General features: G+C 37.6%; 1 protein-coding gene across 1 annotated transcript in view; it reads left to right on the plus strand.

Moving 5' to 3' along the window:
• The window catches only part of ADSS1 (adenylosuccinate synthase 1), a 43344-nt gene extending 26050 nt beyond the window's left edge, over positions 1-17294 (plus strand). Inside the window, exons 3-14 of the mRNA XM_035893687.1 lie at positions 1137-1358; positions 2805-2867; positions 3677-3727; positions 4073-4139; positions 5051-5158; positions 5519-5600; positions 6563-6689; positions 7879-8033; positions 9214-9338; positions 11195-11292; positions 12443-12592; positions 14041-17294. Of these exons, the coding sequence (XP_035749580.1) occupies positions 1137-1358; positions 2805-2867; positions 3677-3727; positions 4073-4139; positions 5051-5158; positions 5519-5600; positions 6563-6689; positions 7879-8033; positions 9214-9338; positions 11195-11292; positions 12443-12592; positions 14041-14093 (1301 nt within the window). The 3' untranslated portion in view covers positions 14094-17294. The remainder of the gene's footprint in view (positions 1-1136; positions 1359-2804; positions 2868-3676; positions 3728-4072; positions 4140-5050; positions 5159-5518; positions 5601-6562; positions 6690-7878; positions 8034-9213; positions 9339-11194; positions 11293-12442; positions 12593-14040) is intronic.
• Positions 17295-18758: the final 1464 nt, after the last annotated feature.

Here is an 18758-nt window from a genome sequence, read left to right on the forward strand (position 1 = left end):
CTTTAATTAGATGCAGGTTCCTACAACTGGCTTATTATATCTGGGAGGCAAGCTAAATACCCAGGATGGTTCTGCTTTCTCCAGACAAGTTATAACTCCGCATTAGCAAGACACTTGGGAGACCTTCCCAGCCCAAGTATGAGCTACCCAGCAGTTTGCTAAATCAAATGAAATTTACATGTACCAGTTTTTCTGTTACAACTCTTACTCAGCTCTCCCTTAGCAGGCTATCTTTTTAAACTTCATTGTTGAGCCTACATCTTCCAAAACATGAGAATTACTTTTCTTGCATTTAAGGACGTATTTCTTTTTTTTTAATGTTGTGTTTCAGTGTATATCCATGCTTTGAAAGGAATGTCAGATGCTCTTTTCCTGTATATTACATGCAAATGGGCAAACAAGTAAATGAAACTCTGGAATAACGTGTGTTATATTGTTATAAATTACTATTCTTTCTCAGAGTTTCCATGTAACAACTCTACTCGTTCTGCCAATACTCTTCATTATTTGCAAATCAATGTTGTGTTTCAGTGTATATCCATGCTTTGAAAGGAATGTCAGATGCTCTTTTCCTGTATATTACATGCAAATGGGCAAACAAGTAAATGAAACTCTGGAATAACGTGTGTTATATTGTTATAAATTACTATTCTTTCTCAGAGTTTCCATGTAACAACTCTACTCGTTCTGCCAATACTCTTCATTATTTGCAAATCACCAGTCACAGTCTCAGTTCTCCTTCCAGTAGGTGCCCTCATTCCAGATACTTCTACGTCATTCAGACCTCATACCAAATCCACGAAGATTTGTCATCATTTTAACTCTAAAGAAATCGCTTAACTCTAAAGAAATAACTATGCACAGAAGATGCCCAAAAAGGATGGGCTTGTCAAGGCGTGTCAGAGACAGGACTCTGTGTGCGATGGTTAAATCCAGTTTGTTCCCAGAAAGCTTCGTTTCTCTTCTACCTTCTGCCACCACGCCCGCATTTACTCTTGCTCTGCCCCAGTCCTGCCTTGGCTCTGTGGTATCATTCTGCTTCCTAATTCTACGCAGTCCCACTGAAATCCTTCAGCCCTCTAATTATCCTTTCTGAGCCCTTTTTACAGTACTACAGCATCTCAAGAAATTATAAGGTGGAGAGAGCAGTGACCTAAGATGTGAATGTATAAATAAAAAAGATGATCTCATCAAATCTGCTGAGAGTTCAGAGCGGTGGTATAAGACCGTTAATTTTCTGGTGTTTCTGTTGCAGGGTGGGAATAACGCAGGCCATACTGTGGTTGTTGATGGGAAAGAATATGATTTTCACCTATTTCCTAGTGGCATCATTAATCCAAAGGCAATTTCTTTTATTGGTAAGTCAATTTTGGGACTTATTTAATAAAATAACATCACACAGTGAGTAGCTGCAACCATAGTTTATAGTAGCAAACAAAGAGAAACGCGTAGGTGAGCATCATAGATTTGCTTTAGCTGTTTGTCTTTTATTTCACTGCTGCTTTAACATGAAGAGTTGTTCTATGTTCAGTGACAATTTAGTGTCTTGCTGCTAGAAAATGGAAATTAAGAACCCTCTTTTTCTATCATGTTGCTCTTACTTATACTTTACGGTACAAGTTTGAATCCCACCCTCTACTTGCACACTCCTTTTATACTTTCAGAAATACAAATGCTATTCTTTGAGGACACAAAACCCAGCACTTAAGCTAAATAAATAATATCGTTTATGTCTGGCATCTCTTCACTGTCTTTCCAGAAATAGGCCCCAGGATACAGGGCTCTGCCTGGAAGGTCATCAGCCAGTCTCCTTTTTATTCACATTACCAACTGTTCAAAGTGATGTTGTATTTCACTGTAAAGATGTCTGATGCAAATAGCATTATAAAAAAAGTTTGCATTGCTTTCTGGACACTAGACTCATATTTGAGTGACAGGCAAACTTAAGCCTTTTCCTTGTCCAAAATTATCATTCTTTCTGACAGAAAAAACATATAGAGACTGTGCAAGAAATTAGTGTAAGTTTTAGGGAATCGCAGAACTGTAGTTGCAGTTTTGTTCCATTTGATAGTTTCCAAATGGATGATTGAAATATATGAAACATATTTTTTCTCTCTGCTAAATATGGGGTATTGTCTTGATTTCCACTTTACTCCCTCGTCAGTTAGTAAAGACTATAACTTAAGTTATTCTAAATTTAGGCTGAGACAGGCTCTTGCAGACATTTCTGATGTTCCCAAGAAGGAAGCAGCAGCTGTTTCCAGCGCACTACATCAGTAATCCTCCACATCTCATCAGTAATGCTCTGTATCGCTTGTGGATTTTAAATTGTAGCTCAAAAGCAGGAAGAAGGCATTGGTAATGTATTACAGCACTAGTTTGCGCTGAGTTTATAACAAATATGTGAATATTGAAGAAAATTTAAATACTGTCGCACAGACTTGTCAGTGTTGTAAGGCCATAGACTTCTTTGAGCTTTTACCAGTGAACAATTGAGGCTGAAGTCGTGGTGCAAAGTCCACCGCAAAGACAAGAATCAGCTTACCTCAGCTGGCAGTAGAGCGGGCCCAGCATTTGCATCTGAAACAAGCAAGCTCTGTTTTTTCTAATTTTTAGCAGATTGTAGCTGCTTACCCCAAATGAGGATTTATCCAAAAAGTTCTCAAGACCACTTTGTGAGAAATGTGAGAAACTTAGTCTTACTTTTGCTGTTTGAAACTTTATTTAAAGTGTTTACATGCCTTACATCCTAAGAATGAGTATTTTATTTCTTGCTTTAAAATAAATCATTTATGTTCCCAAAGGTAATGGAGTGGTTATACATTTACCAGGCCTGTTTGAAGAAGCTGAAAAGAATGAAAAGAAAGGTTTGTATCAAGTAATTTTTAACCTTTCTTTATATTGACAGCCAGGTTGAGGTTTTTAAGCCTTTGTTTCTGACCATAAATACTCAGTGCAATAACATTCTGGATTTTAAATAATGAGGAAAACAGTATTTAAAATGTTGAATTGTGTTGTAATCTTCCATCGGATTTTCAAAAGCAATCTTTTCATGGGTTTTCAGGGAGTTTTATGGCATTTGATACCACATTAGACAGAAAATAAAATCCTAAAGCATGTGGCAAAGTTCCCTTTGACCTCCAACTGAAATGATTTAACTCAAGGTTTCTGTGTCCCCATTTCGGTGCCCAAGTATAAACTCAGTTGGTTCTGCTTTGAGTGAGGCTTTGGACCAGATGACCTTCTAAAGTCCCTTACATCTTAAATTCTTTTGTGATTATAGATATGTATAAATTCTGTATTTTCTGAGGCACAAGTGGAGTTTAAGTGATTTATCATACAGCAAGTTAAACAAGAGTCCTTCCCTAAAGTAAGAATTGTATGTAAGCCACAGCATTCTGGCATTAAGAAGTAGACGTGAGTATCTTTGTCCATACCAAAATGAGAAAGCTGACAAAGTAAAAAAAAAAAAAAAAAAAAAAAGAGAGAGAAAAGTTTGTTAACGAAAACATTGCTGATATTTGATATTCACCTATGTTTTATCCGTTTTGTCTGCAGTCTTCTTAACAAGAAGCTATATAAACTAGAAGAAAGACACAGAAAAACTAAAAGCAAATCTCAAAGTTTGACTGATCAGCGCAGCTGAAATCCTACTTTTCTTTATATCTTCTGACAGGTTTAAAAGATTGGGAGAAAAGACTGATTATATCAGATAGAGCACATATAGGTAAGTGATGATTGAAGGGGGGGAAGAAACTCTCACAAATGTTTGCTTAGCTCATGGTGCTAGACTACATTATTACTCCACAGAGCAATCATGTATTTGATCTAATATGGCTTCTTTATATGTTGTGTATCTGAAGCGTAATAATGGGATTTGTATCTGGTAAAGAATGAGGTTTTACATGGTTTTTTGCAATGTTTAAGGAGGACTCTGTTTTTACATGAGGAGGCCTATACACTGTCAAATATCACAAAGGCACTTTGTCTTGAAATTATGGATGTCTGTGATTTAAAAAAATGTTTTTCTCCTTTGGTCTCCCACTATGTCCCTTTGATTTTTCCATTGCAGTGTTTGACTTTCACCAGGCAGTAGATGGACTCCAGGAAGTGCAACGTCAAGCACAAGAAGGAAAAAAGTAACTATTTTCAGCACCTTCATTTCATTAATAATTATGCAATTTTTAAAAATTGGTGTAATTTTGGAAAACAGAAATGCAACGTATCTCAAAGAGCCTTGCTGATGTTACTAAGTCTGTGACTCTGTTCTGCTTCTACTTATGTTAGTGAACAGTCTGAGGTATTACTGAAAAGGTGGGGTAAGAATTCTTATATATTTCCATTTTCCAGTATCTATTCATACTTCATTATTCTGTTTTCTGAAAGAACAAAGATTTATGTGAACACACTGTGTTTTTTCTCTCTGTTAGTATATTAGTTTTTTGATCCCACTGGACAATTTCAGCCAAACTTAAGATAAAAATAGACATCTCAAAATTACTGTATTTCTAAAATGCACATTAAAATAGGCATGCAGGTAGGGAAACAGTTTCATTTTTTATCCTCATCGAGGTAGAGGCTGCAGCAACAGTTCATATGGACAGAGGTGGTATAAATAATGCCAAAGCCATAGGAAACCAGTTTGATTGCTCACAGTACTGGTGATTGTTTACAAATATAGGCAGTGCTGCAACTGTGAAATGATATTTGTTTCCTATCATTTGTGGTAAGGAATGTAGTAGTACCGCAGGATAGCACAGTAACTGTTATTACATATGTATATACACACATAGTTTCAACTAAGCTTGTCTCAACCAGACTCAAGGCTTAATGCTTTACTGCATACCATGAGTATTAGTGATATTATTATGCAAATCCACTGAAGCATGAAAGCTGTTATATATTTATTATTCTAGAACTTTAGTCTTTTCTTATGTCTCAGATCTTCTGCCCAGTATACGGTATATCAAAGAGTTTTAACAAAATTACTTAGCATAAAGCATATTTTTTGCACATATTTATACATTTGGGGGGGGTTCTTTTTCATTAGTATTGGCACAACAAAGAAGGGGATTGGACCAACATATTCTTCCAAAGCTGCACGAACAGGCCTTCGAATTTGTGACCTCCTTTCTGACTTTGATGAATTTTCTTCAAGGTACAACTATTTTAACTTCTAAATACTACGTTCAAAGAGTGATATGTCTTGGCTGACAAACTTGCTTTTAAGGATATGTTTTTAAATACGTGTCTGAATTTTGTACACAAATTGTCTAGAAGGAGAAGAAAACTGGGAAGAATGCGTGTGTGTATATTTCCTGTAATTCAGAGTTTCTCATTATTTAAAATGTAATTTTGTACATTGGGAAATGCACTGGTTGAAGTATCGAAGTCCTGGGTATTTTCTCCCTACAGCTCTCAGCAGACTGTGTACAATATAAGCTGAGTTCTTGCCAACGGTTCTGTGAACAGTAACTCAAAGAGTGTTCTTAATAGACACGATTTCAATATTTTACAGATTTAAAAATCTGGCACAACAATACAAGTCAATGTTTCCCACATTGGAAATAGATATAGAAGGACAATTGAAGAAGCTAAAGGTAAGTCCTTAACACTTGTTCATATTTGTTCAGTTTCAGGGAAAGTATAGAAGAACAAAAGTAATACTTACTTTAATTAAAAAAGTAAAAATGAAGTGTGCCAGAACTACTGCTTATTAGACTAATTCATTTAAGTGAAAAATGCATATCTTCATTTTTACAAAACCTTTTAACAAGCAGTAACTATGCTTTGTAATAGAATGTTCTCTTATTGTTGGCACTAAATTACGTTTTGTGGATGATTTAATTCTCCTAATTTATTTTTTTTTTTGGCATACAATAACTGTTTTTTTAAAGTAGCCAAGAGAGTGCAGGGTGCCACTTGCAGTTAGCAGTGTCCAGCCATGACTGATCTAGTCTGTCTGAGACACTTCCGTGCTTACTGAAGAATTATTTGTTGAAGCTGTGTTTCAAGATCCTGGTATTACAAGAAAATTGTCTTTATTTTTAAATAAATTCAGCAGAATCACTGGTAAAACATCTTCTTTCACGAATATGTAAGAAAAGAGGATGCTAAAAAAATCTCTTACCTTTCCCAAGTTTTGTCTGGTACTTGTTCAGAGCTGACACCCTACTTTTAAGGATATTTTTTAATATTTGTGAGTAGTGATTTTTTTTTTTTTTTGGAGCTTGCACTATTTCTAAGTCTTACTCTCTGTGTCTACTATAGAGACTATATCGACAAAACAAGGTAGGTATACAACGTCTCTCTGAATAGAAATGGCACAGAAATTATGGCATTCTAATGCCATAACAAGTCATGTTTTCTTATGTGAGTGGTTCAGTAAATTGATTTGTTTTCAATAGAATATAAGCTAATGGTTATATTTTTCAGGTAGAACACAGTTATTGAAGCTGGCTTGTTGGGGCTATCTGTATGTTTTGTCTTTCAAAAGTGAACACTTTGTTCCCTGCTTCTAGCTGTTGTCTGGGGAAGCTGACATTTCTACTCAAATTTGCAGGGGTATGCTGAAAAAATAAGGCCCATGGTTCGAGATGGCGTGTATTTTATGTACGAAGCTCTTCATGGCTCCCCAAAGAAGATCCTTGTTGAAGGAGCCAATGCAGCATTACTTGATATTGACTTTGGTAAGTTAAATTCTAAACTCAATTTATCTCCTGAGAGTTTAGTTTTATTTTGATTTGTGTTTATATCAGCTTTGCAAACAGCAGGAAAATAGAGAAAGAAAATAGTATTTCCTTTAATAGGAACAGATCTCCCAAAAGTAAAGCACAGTAAGCCAGAGATTGTATCATTAACAGGATTAGGTACTTAAGGTTTAAATATTGATTTTTGTTTTTTGACTGAAGCTTATTCCAGTGGAGTTGAAATTTCACTCCAGATACTCTTGTCTTTATTTCTTCTAAATGTGTGTGCGCATCGCCATACATTCCAGACAGCCATTGTAGTGCTGCTGAGAATTCCTCTGCAGTGGAGGAAGGATTAAACTGGTGCAGATAACTTGTAAGTCTAGCTTCTTCAGTTGATCTCTGCTCTGCTCTCTTACCAAAAGTCTAATTAAGCCACTTAAGTCTCCATGAAGATGAAATGAAGAACTGGAGAGATGCTCCAATCCAGAGTCACAGTGTAGAGATCATGAATAACCTCTTACGGCTTAGAAAAATTACTGTAGATACTCAGAGCAACTTGTGTAGAGCACTGGGAATGTCAGACTGTGACCTTTACACCAGGCTGTCCGTGGATGTTGCAGAAATGCTTTTTGTGATACACAGGACGGTGAAAAAAGCTTTACACAGCAGCAGCATCTTATAATAGATCCAGTGCCTAATGGAAGTAGGCCTGAGATGCTTTTAAATTTCTCCCTTGTGAGCAATCCTTAGTGAAAGTTGCAAAGGATGAATGCAGAAAAGTTTATGCATTGGAGCAGATCGCATATTCTGGATACCTCCTCAAGTACAAGAAAGTATATTTTCTTATTTGTCTATATAAACTTCTTGCTCACTAATAATGTGCCTATACAAATTGCCAGGATAAGTCATCGTTCATTTTGAGGGGTTTCTGTGGAGCTTTAGAAATCTAAATACATATTATTCACTACAGGAGGAAGCAATTTGGGGAAGAACTGCTTAATTTCTTCTCTTAAAAGCAAAATGGGGGCATGTAGTAAGAAGAATTTGCCCTACTCTTTGGCTGCTGTTTCAGTTTAGCTTTAAAGCCAAACATACAGGTGAAAATCTCCTTTCAACTCATAAAAGAAAATTAGTCTTTGTTTCTTATCATTGCTGAAACAAGGTTGTGCTGTTGTGTTTTTGACAGGCACGTATCCTTTCGTGACTTCATCGAACTGCACTGTAGGCGGTGTATGCACCGGGCTTGGTGTTCCTCCCCAGCATGTCGGTGATGTGTATGGTGTGGTGAAGGCGTACACTACTCGGGTGGGAATTGGAGCCTTCCCCACTGAGCAGATTAATGTAGGTTTAATGTTACAAAATGCCATCTATACAGTTGCCAAAAAATAAGGTCAATGGAATGGGGAAAGGGTATACCAATGATAAGTAAGCACCATAACTGTAATGCCAAGCAATCACACTCACAAAGAGAGAACGAGTTACATTATAAACTGAAGGTATTTTTCTTCAGAGGAGAGAAAATATGAGTGTGATGACGTTATATTACAATGACCACACTTCTGTGGTAAAGAAGGATGTGAAAACAGATTTCATCATTTTGTGTTACATAGGTTCATTTCAGTGGCAAGAGTTTGTTGCAGACTGGAACTGTCAGTGCATCACGGGAAAGCTTGAATTACAAGATACAACTTCTGTCCCTAACAGCCTGTTTTCTGTGGGATTTATAGAATAAATGTGGTGTGTGCGTCAGCCAGTCATGCACAAATTGATCAATAAAAAGAAGGGGAGAGATTTTGATTCTTTTAAGCTGTCTATTGTATTTTCATTATCAAGAAACTAGAAGGTTTGGTGTATTGATTATGAGCTATGTACACAGCAATCTCTAGGTCAGTGATCTGAATCTAATTTAAGGATTTAGTCACTAAAATCCTTTCTCTAATGGCTCAAATGAATTGGTGATACCCTTTAGTTTTATGAATCATGAGCGTAAAATCTCTTTCATCTTCATTTTTAACACATTATAAACACTGCCAGCCTGAAGGGAACAGTTGGAAGTGTCATGCTGGTAGAACCTAGGAGCCCTAGGTATGGTCAAGGAGTCTGACCTAGACATTGTACAAGCATTAATCTTGTCCCACGCATTTACAGTATTGCCCCGAAAAACGGTAGATGCCAAAAGACCAGATGAAGAATGTACATGCAAACAAAATTAAAAGCAGGGCTGAATTTGTCAAGGAAATCTGCCCATCAGATGAAGAAAGCAAAATGTCTCCCTGGAACATGCAATAGTCATATTAAATAAGTATTTTGGAAATGCTAGTGATTGAAGTACAAAAATCCTGTGCATGAGGGACTCTTTCTCCGCCTTAGTCCCCTCCTAAAAAAAACTTCCTTTTTTTTCCTACAAAAAAAGCTGTGAAACTGAATAACTATTTTCCTTGCTATTTGTCTGTATTTGTTTATATTCATTTTCCTGCTATTTTTCAGTGAAATACCATCAGCATTCTTTGTCTTCTCTTAGGAAATTGGAGAGCTCTTACAGTCCCGTGGCCATGAATGGGGAGTAACTACAGGCAGAAAGAGACGCTGTGGCTGGTTAGATCTTGTCATTTTGAAATATGCTCATATGATCAACGGATTCACTGCGTAAGCATCACAGATTTTGCGCTACATTTGGAAGTGATAATTTTGTGCTTCGCAGAATAAATATGTAGGTAACATTAATATAAGTCCAGTATAGTGTTACATTTTAAGCAATAAAATAATTCAGTGGGCAACTGAGAATTGTCTTAATACTAATAATAATAATTTATTTCCTTTGACTTTTTTCAAATCAAGTGATTTTACATCATAGAGGTGATTATTTTTTTTATATATGTTTTTGCTCTGCTTACATCAGATGGCCAATGTAGATCAATATATCAGTTTTCTAACAGGTTGCTCTAGTGTTCTTGATCCAGTGCTTTCATACTGACTTATGTCATGATCTAAACCCGCTGGTCTTGAGCTTTGTTTGACTCTAGTGGATCATACTTGTAGGACCAATTTTGCATAATTTGGAACCACTGCCTCTTGAACTGAAATAAGGGGGGTGATACAAAGCGTACAGCAACTGGCACAGCTTTCATTCCAGTCCTGACAGGTTCATTTATTTACAAAGATCTAGTCTCTTATTGTATTATAAATTCTGCTTTTAATGGGCTGAGTTTTATTTCCTTTAGGACTGAGTGACTGACTTGATTGATAAATGATTTTATAATTCAAAACAGATAATAAATTCATATTTTAAAGGAAGAGTGGCTGTTTAAAGGAACCATAATGCCATCAAGCTAGGTTATGTCTAAATGCTAAAATGCTAGTAACTATCACAAGCCATTAATTTACAACTAATTACCAATCTGTGATTTTTAGAAAAAGCTGCAAAATTTTCATGACTGTTTTGATTGTATAAAGTGCAGACTTACTCATGCATTTTTTTTTTTTACTTGGATTTATATTTTGCTTTAACTTACACAGCTCTAGTTTATGTGGAGATAGTATTAGGAAGGCATTATATTTCCTTCCATTTCACTTCTATATAATTACTGCACCTCTGTCAACAAAACTATGTTGGCTCTGGTAACTCTGACAGTTAAAAATGGGGAGATAAAAACTTCTTTGAAGTTGAAGAACTGGCTCTATGCTGCTTCTTCCCCAAAATGTCTTTAAACTAAAGCATTGCATTCATCGTGTACTTACTGAGCACATGAGCATAGACTGTTATGCACATACCTGTCTAAATCCTCTGCTACTCATGTTTTTACCAAGCAAGGTCTGGTGTGTTGTTTCTAGAGAGCTTGATTAGTTTTAAAATGCAATTTTATTCTGATCAGTGAATACTACAGTGTTTTCTGGAGTTTCCATTTTTGTGTTCCAGTGTGTTCATTCAAAAGATGAAAAAGGTTCATTAAACTGACAACCCTGATATCCCAGACAACCCTGATATCCCAGCCTGACTTTCACTGCCTGGGCTGTGCTCAAAAAACCTGTATACATAATTTTAGTAACCATATTATGCTTGTGAATTCTGTTTTAAAAATGTAATTTAGTAAATAAGTCTGCCTTACAGTTGTTGTGAGTAGGTGTAGGAATACCAGAAATAATCACTAGTAGCGGCATAAAGTGACACGCTGTCATACAGACCCAAACCACGCCCAGTAAGTGCCGCTTTACACAGTCAGCTTGCATTTTCATGCGCTGAACTGAACACTGTGCACCTGTATGAGCAGCTGAGTGTTTAGAAAGGTGTCGTAGTAACTCAGTCGTATATTCACCCCAGAGGCGTGAATTCAATTAACAATGTGTTCACAGTTTAATACATTTGTGTATTTCTGCTTGCTGGGTTGCCTGAGCTGGATTTCTGAATACAAAACTATAAAGGGGGAAAAAAAAAAAGACAGGTGGAAAGCATTAAAGAGGAGATTCATCATGTGTGTAACTCTAACCAATGTTTTTCTGTACAGTTTGGCATTGACAAAACTGGATATTCTTGATGTCCTTGATGAGATTAAAATTGGTGTTGCTTACAAATTGGGTGGAAAAAGAATCCCCTATTTTCCAGGTATGTTGTTAAATATCTATGTTCATTTTTCTCTTTCCTGCCTGTTAAGTCATACCTGTTGAGAAAGACTGCTTTTCAAAATCAGACTTGATTTCTTTTTTGCTAGACTTTCTGTAGAAATTTGCAGAACTGTGATACTAGTATAAAGACTACTGTATCAGTATATTAGCATTTTCTAGTCACCTTGTGTCTATATGTATGATGGCAAGAAGTTCAGAGTAAATAAACTCTTGTGTTAGGGCCTCTATGCCTTGTCCCATTTGATTTATTTTTTTTAATTGAAAACACAAGAGGTCAGCAAGATTCAAGTCAGTGTCTTTGTATCATTGGCAACAGCCTTTAATGAAGTAAAGTAAAAGTAAAATCAGTGCTTAAGCTGTGCAAAAATGAGATGGATATAAGTAGAATAAAGCTGTTCATGGGCTGCCATCATATAACACTAATAGCAACAACACAATATAAAAATATATATTGCTTCATGAATATACTTCATGTTAAAACTTTTAAACTTTTAAGAGGTAATAATATGTAATTTTCATACATTAATGAAGTTTTCAAGATGCCTGTAACAGTCTATGCCAAAGTGAGGGGTTGGTTCTGTTGAAATGGGGGATCCTGGAGGCATGGGCAGGGCTGGCAGCAGCCAGCTCTCCCACTGCTGATGGTAGTTCCTGGCTGTGGACAGTAGCACAGTGAGAATTCCAGTGGGGAAAGGCTTGCAAACATCTAAGTTTTTAGCCTGATTTAACCCTGTTCCAGGAAGGTAAACATTTTTGAGAAAGTCTACAGGAGGATTTAGATTTTATTATGTGCAAATCTGAACCAAAAAGTGGAACTTATAAACTTCAAATAAATTGTTTCCTTAAAAATAGTATTATAGTCTTCTGACAACATAGAGTGCATCCTAAGGTTTTGACAAGAGGAAACTGGATTACTGGATCCTTTTGAATAAAGAGTAATCTTCCTAAGTAATAGAAATTAATCTAAATTAAGAATAAATGAATTAACCAACCAGTAGAAATACTGGAGATTTTTTTTATTTATCCGATTTTAAATGTTGTCAAAAGACTTTGTTGGTCAAGTACCATAGGTGTTTTCTTTTAAGGTGGAGCTGCTAAAATCAACTGTGGTAAAAATTGTTCTCTCGCAGCTAACCAGGAGATACTTCAGAAGGTGGAAGTAGAGTATGAAACAATGCCTGGGTGGAAGACTGACACAACTGGGGCACGAAAATGGGAGGACCTCCCACCCAAGGCCCAGAATTACATACGCTGTGTGGAGAACCATGTTGGAGTGCCAGGTAAATCTTTCTGCAGATGTACGTATGAGGATGCCACAGCAGACAGGAACGGCTCTGTAGAAGTGCTCGATTCATTAGTCGGGGAGTGGCTTGATTTGGGCAGGAGGCAATGCAAGTACCTGTGGTTGGGCTGACAGTGGTAAATGACAGCTTGCCAAAAAGCAGCAAAGGGTGCTGTTCTGCAGGCAGGTCTGCAGTGTTGCAGAGAGCTCCAGGCTGCTGCTGACAAGGATTTAACCAGAGGAAAGATAAATGTGCACTGTTCTTGGCTAACTCCTGCCTTTTGTCAGTGAAAACGTGGGCATCTCTGCACCATGCTTCAGTGCATAGTTAGTCTAACGTCCTCCCTTTACTGACCTCTTCCTTTCACTTCACTTTCTGTACCGCATCCCTGTTTGAGCATAGACTTCCCTTTCTTTTTTCCTTTTTTTTTCCTTTTTTTCTCTTATACTTACTTATTTGAGGAGATGTGGTGCATAATGGATACAAGATTGTTTAGCCTTTGGAAAAATGAGAATCTTAATGTGATCAGTCTCCAAAGGTTAAACCATCCAGTTTTTTTCAAATCTAATTGCTAGAGTTCTAGAGGTGCCAAGAGCTAGGTGTGGCATTAACGGTGGAGTTTGAAAGGGAATTTCCACGGAAGCACACATGTCAGTTTTCCAAGTTTGCTATTGTTTTCCATAAAGCACCTCAAAGGTCACATTTGGGGAGTGTTAGTTGCAACTGTGGCAATTGCAGTGTTGTTCAAGGATTAGGAAGCATCTGACAGCAGAGCCTGTAACTCAGTGGCTTGTGTGGTCATGGACACAGGTGTGGGCAATGGGATGTGTAAATAAAGCTCCCCTTGCTTTATTTCTCTGTTTCTTGGTGTGAGGACAGGGCACCTTGGTGGGTTTGGCTAAAGGAGACCTACCTATAGTCAGTTATATAGTATCCATGGGCAATAAAAACTGTAGTGGAACAATTGCAGTATGGTATTTGGGGTGGCTGCTCACACTGGGTAATGTTTTTAACTGCAGCCTTACATTTAACAATATTATAGCGTATGTGCATCGCTATCTCCTGGTCCACATCAAGAAGACCTCACAGCCTGCCAGAGCTCTTGCTTCCTCTCTGCAGGGATTTAGCTAGACACCCTATCACTCGAGCCGATGACAGTTAAACCTGCAACAAACATGCCTGACCTCCTGTTAGGCTTTCCATCTGCAGTGCTTTGTGTTTATGGTATGGTCTTGTGCTTTCAAACTTCAGTATATTGCACTTCTAGTCCAGTAATGCAGCAGCAGTAAAGTGATTTTTGACAGTAAAACTTCCTAGCATTGTGTTTCAGCACAAAGTGGGCTGGTTTGTAGTGAAGCATGATGAAAGGTGAAAATTACTCCAATTCATTGATTATAATATTTACTCTCGGTAATTGTTCTAATAGATGTGTTTTTCCTCCCTAGTTAAATGGGTCGGAGTTGGAAAATCAAGAGAATCGATGATCCAGCTATTCTAAACAAATGAAGAACTACAGTGATGAGAAGCACAATTCGGCGTTCATCTGTTCCTCTTTTGAATGGAGATGCTATTTAAAACCAACATGTTTTTCTAGGAATTGAATCGAAACAAAACATATATTCTTTATTGTAAAGTTTTATTTATCTTTAAGTTCTCAGTAAATTTGGTGTAAAATCTCCTTGGTGGCCATCAGCAAAAAAAAATTAAAGTATTTTTAACAAAATAAGGAAAAAATATTTTTTTAAATTTGAGCCATTCTACTGTTTGAAAGTATTTTACATCCCTATAGAATTATTTCTTCTTGATGAAACCAGTATTAAGCCTTTTCCAGTAGTTACTGGGTAACTTTAGAATTGTGAAGCTTGGATTTGTTCTTCAACTTCCAAATGTTAAAATGTCTTTGTATCTGGGTTGGCAGTAATAAGACAGATAACCGTGTACTTAAAATTGGTTGGATTATACAGATTCTCAGTTTCTAAAACACAGTGAAGTTAAGTAGGTATTTTTGACTGCACGAAGCAAAGCAAACACAATTATCTATAATTTTTATATAACAATTTTTTTAATAGCCCACTAAAATGAATGGAGAGCAGCTAAAGTAGGTTTATCACAGAGCCTATTCTAGTAACTGAGATGACATCTGTAGAGGGGCCAAACTGGAGAAAGCTGACCTGTCTAATAATTCTTTCTAATACCCTGTGTACTAACAGACCATCCCTGTGGACACTGTCAGATGTGCAGCCTTTTTCTTACATGGCAGGGAAGGAGTGAAGGTGGAAGGAAGAGTCCTCAGGCTACAAAACACAGGGGGAGAGTGGAGCCGAGACAGCACACTGTGGTTTTTATCAGTGAACCAGAGAAGCTTCTTCCTGCTAATGCAGCGATTGTAATTTCCAAAGTTTTACTGTGGTTATCTGTTGAGGAACTTGGGACTTGCAGTTCTGTCAGGCATGCTCACTTCCACAGCTCCTAGGTTTCCAAGAATAAATCAATGCATGACTTAATGATGACTGCTGCAGTATTTACACCCCTCACACATTTTTGACCTTCCTCAGCAAAATGTAATGCCTATTTATAGAAGGGGTTGACATGTGGCAGCCGGGGTTGGGACATGTAGAAGCCATGGAGAGATCTCGGAATCTTCAAGAATACACTTGGATTTCTTTATGAATCTTCTAATTTATAATGGCTATACTTCAAGAGCTCTCAAAAAAAGGCCTACCTCTCGTAGAGGAAAACGAATACACTAGAAATGGAGTTATTCCCCAACCGCAGAATTTTCTGTGTAAATGTTCCTTTTCTATGTAGTCTGAGAGCTATAATAATATTTTTTGTATCATTCCCAGGGGCTGTGGAAATGCCATCACAACCCCAGTGATACCATCATTTTGTATCCTTGGAGCTATTCTTCACATCAGAGAGGTTTTTCTTTTTCCCTCATCTATCTGGAGTATCTTGTGTCATACTCATCCCCTTTGTCTTTTCTCGCTCAATATTAAATAGTGGTTAATGTTCGAACCCATTTGTGTCAAGAAGCAATTACAAAAGCACCAGTACAAGCACTAAATTTAACTGTTCACGGACGTATCACTGCTTGTAGGGCAGAATTTTTACACCCTCTGGCTGCAGTGCAGTCTCTTTGTACCCCAGTTCATCACAGACTGTGGCTTTATGCTACAACCAAATACTTTTTATTTAAAAAAAAAAAAAAAAGCGAGCCCAAATCTGTGAATCCTTAATTCAGCCACAACTCTTTTGTCAATCTTTGGCAAGTTGTTTAATCTCCTTGCTACTGTTTTGCAGTCTGTAAAATGGTGATTAGGAATACTGCCTCACCTCTTACAAACCGTTTTTTGGAGGTCTGTGGGTCGAGCCCTGCAGTCCTTGCTCTGACACTGATGAGGAAGCTTTCCCTGTCGACTGTATGGGTGTTCTAATGAAAGAGCTACAAGATTTCTGACCCTACTTCATGTTTGCAAAGCACTTCTGAAAGGTGCTTGGTAAGTGCTAATTACTACAAGCACTGTCAAAGGCGCCTCATTTATATGAGGTCTTTTAAGCATAACGATGCTTGGAGATACCGTAATTAAGCTTTGTTTTCACATGGCTTAACCTTGTGACATTTGCCTACTGGATGATGCAGGCCTGTTCCTTTTCTTGGCCTCATCATCAGCGCCTTTGTGTTACGAGGCTGCCGCTACATGTAAGCTTTGGTTGATACGTAGGCAAAGTCCACGGTGACTAACGAGCCACTGGGTGTGCTGAATAACTGGGTTAAATGATCAACTCTAAATGAGGTATTTGGCGTATTGAAAAAAATGAGTGTTTATAGTTTAATTTCCACAGGATTCCTTTCACTTGTTCACCTAATCTTTTTATTTTCTATTAAGTAATTTTTCCATTGTCTCCATTAGATCCACGTTGCCTGTCTTTGCATTCAAGGATTCATCAGAAACCCAGTGATGTTGTCAATGGGCGTGATGTAATAGGCAATTATGCTGTGACTTACTCTGTTACCAACAAATAATTAAATGCATTTTGTTTAATTTCATAGCATGGATTTTTTTTCAAATGAAAGTTCTACTCCTATTGACTTTCATATGTGTTGTCATTGAGTTAAATGTGAGTAACTTCAGGCTTTTATTGAAAAGCTCTGCAATCTACCGAGTGACACAATGCTTAATAAGAACACTTTTATGTAAAATTGCTTTCATTTTGGCCATTTCCCTTGTGTATTATTTTGTATTGTTTGGAGTTTCATTTTCATAACAATCACTGTGAGTACATTAATATCTTCTTTCTCCCCAGCCAAATGCAATAATAATGACTAAAACTGGTTGATGCATCATCCTGTTAGATATCTGGATGGAAGACTAAGGGTAAACCTCTACTAAAATGGCATAAGTTGTGAAGATTAGGGTTTTTTAAAAGCAGCCATTACTGATTCGCTCATGCGCGTTACTGTATTTAACGTATTTTCTCACACTTACCCTTACAAGGTGGCCTTCATAGTCAGGTGTACGCTTCCTAACACATGCAGTATAAGATTTTGAAGCTTTTGTCATTTTTAATTTGGCTATGTATGGTCTTACAGTTCTGGCATAATGCACTTTGTAAAAGGAAAGAAAATTAAGCATTTCCATTGTATTGTGCAAACTATACTTACACCTTATGCAGGTTTTTTCAGATGAATTTTGGTTCCACACCTGTTTATTTTGTCCCGAAAGACACATTAAAACCAATTTGAAGTAACAGCGCTTGGTCTCGATTTCTCTCTTCTTTTTGTTTTTTAACCCAATGCACTTCATACAAAAACCTGGTTCAGTATTTCATGGATTTTAAAAAATGACTGAATGAATGGATATTTTCTTTCAATCTACAGATTCTCAGTGTTTGCCTTTTTTTTTTTTTTTTTTAAATATTCTGTAAATTTTGTTACACCTTCCCATTTACAAACTGAGCAGGGATCCACCTTTACCCCTGGGGATTCATGGTTAGTCATCTTAGTTCACCTGAGTGAAAAATTATTTTTTTCTAGGAAGAAAAAACCCATTTCCTAATTGATGCAAAAGTGTTCTTGCCACACCAGCTGGCTCAGAGCAACCAAGGTGAACTCCATACAGCTCTTTATTAACAGCACTGTGCTAGAAAGGATAGGGAGATACTGGCTCAGATAGCATAATTATCATCTCTGAAATATGGGAGGGCTTCAGACAAGTACTGTTAGGGCTTTCGGAAGCCTTTATAGAAATTACTCTTTCTCCTCCGCTTTAGAAGTCTGGAACAGCAGGCGCGTCCCCTGTCCAGTGAGCGGCAGCAGGTTAGTACACAGTGCAGGGCAGCGTCTCCGAGCTCTACAAGAACTGCTCTGCTAATTAAGTAATGTTTCTTTGTTTTCCTTTCACAGAATGGCAGGGGTTGGAAGGGACCTCGGGAGATCATCTAGTCCAACCCTTTGCATCAGTTATATATAAATATAAATTCCTGTAGAATGGTCTTTGGTAGCTGAAGCATCTGAAGCAGTACTGTCTAACCCCATCTAACACTGGCAGTGCCTGAGGCAAAAAAAACCCAAACGCCAAACCTGAGGGAGTCTCTCTTTGGTGAAAGTCCCCACTGGGAAAACAGTTTTTTTTTTACTGGCCCATCTGTTGTCTGTCAGCTGGAGAGCTGAGTCTTAGGACTGTCTATCTTGTTTCCTCCCTCCCAGATGGGTAAAAATGGGAACAATATGACTGTCTTGCCTCTGGAGAGCCACAATTAATAGATGACTGTCCTGCCCCTACCCTCTCTACTAATAGTTTACGTGGAGTCAAGCTCTGGCCCGTTCCTGGTGGAAGTGGCCCAGCTTCCTTTATATAACAGCGAGCTGGTTTCAAGTGCTGGATATTTGCAGAAAGGATGAGCTGACATCGCCCTTTTAACAAGGTGTCAGGCAAGAGAAAAATCCAGCTCCAACCACCTTATCTTTTGAAGAAGTCCCTGTTTGTGGTGTAGGCACTTTATCAAGGCGGTACCCTATGGATCTGTTGGCTACCAATTTGGGTTTGTTAGTGCCGGTTTCATGCCCTTATTAGATCTGTGCTTCTAGTGAAAAAGAGGGTGCCTGAGGCGTGGAGCCTGCTCGACCGTCGCAGCACTGCATGGCATTCATGGCGTGCGA

This window comes from Egretta garzetta, unplaced genomic scaffold (assembly GCF_000687185.1).
Source record: "Egretta garzetta isolate BGI_Z169 unplaced genomic scaffold, ASM68718v1 scaffold185, whole genome shotgun sequence".
NCBI lineage: Eukaryota > Metazoa > Chordata > Aves > Pelecaniformes > Ardeidae > Egretta > Egretta garzetta.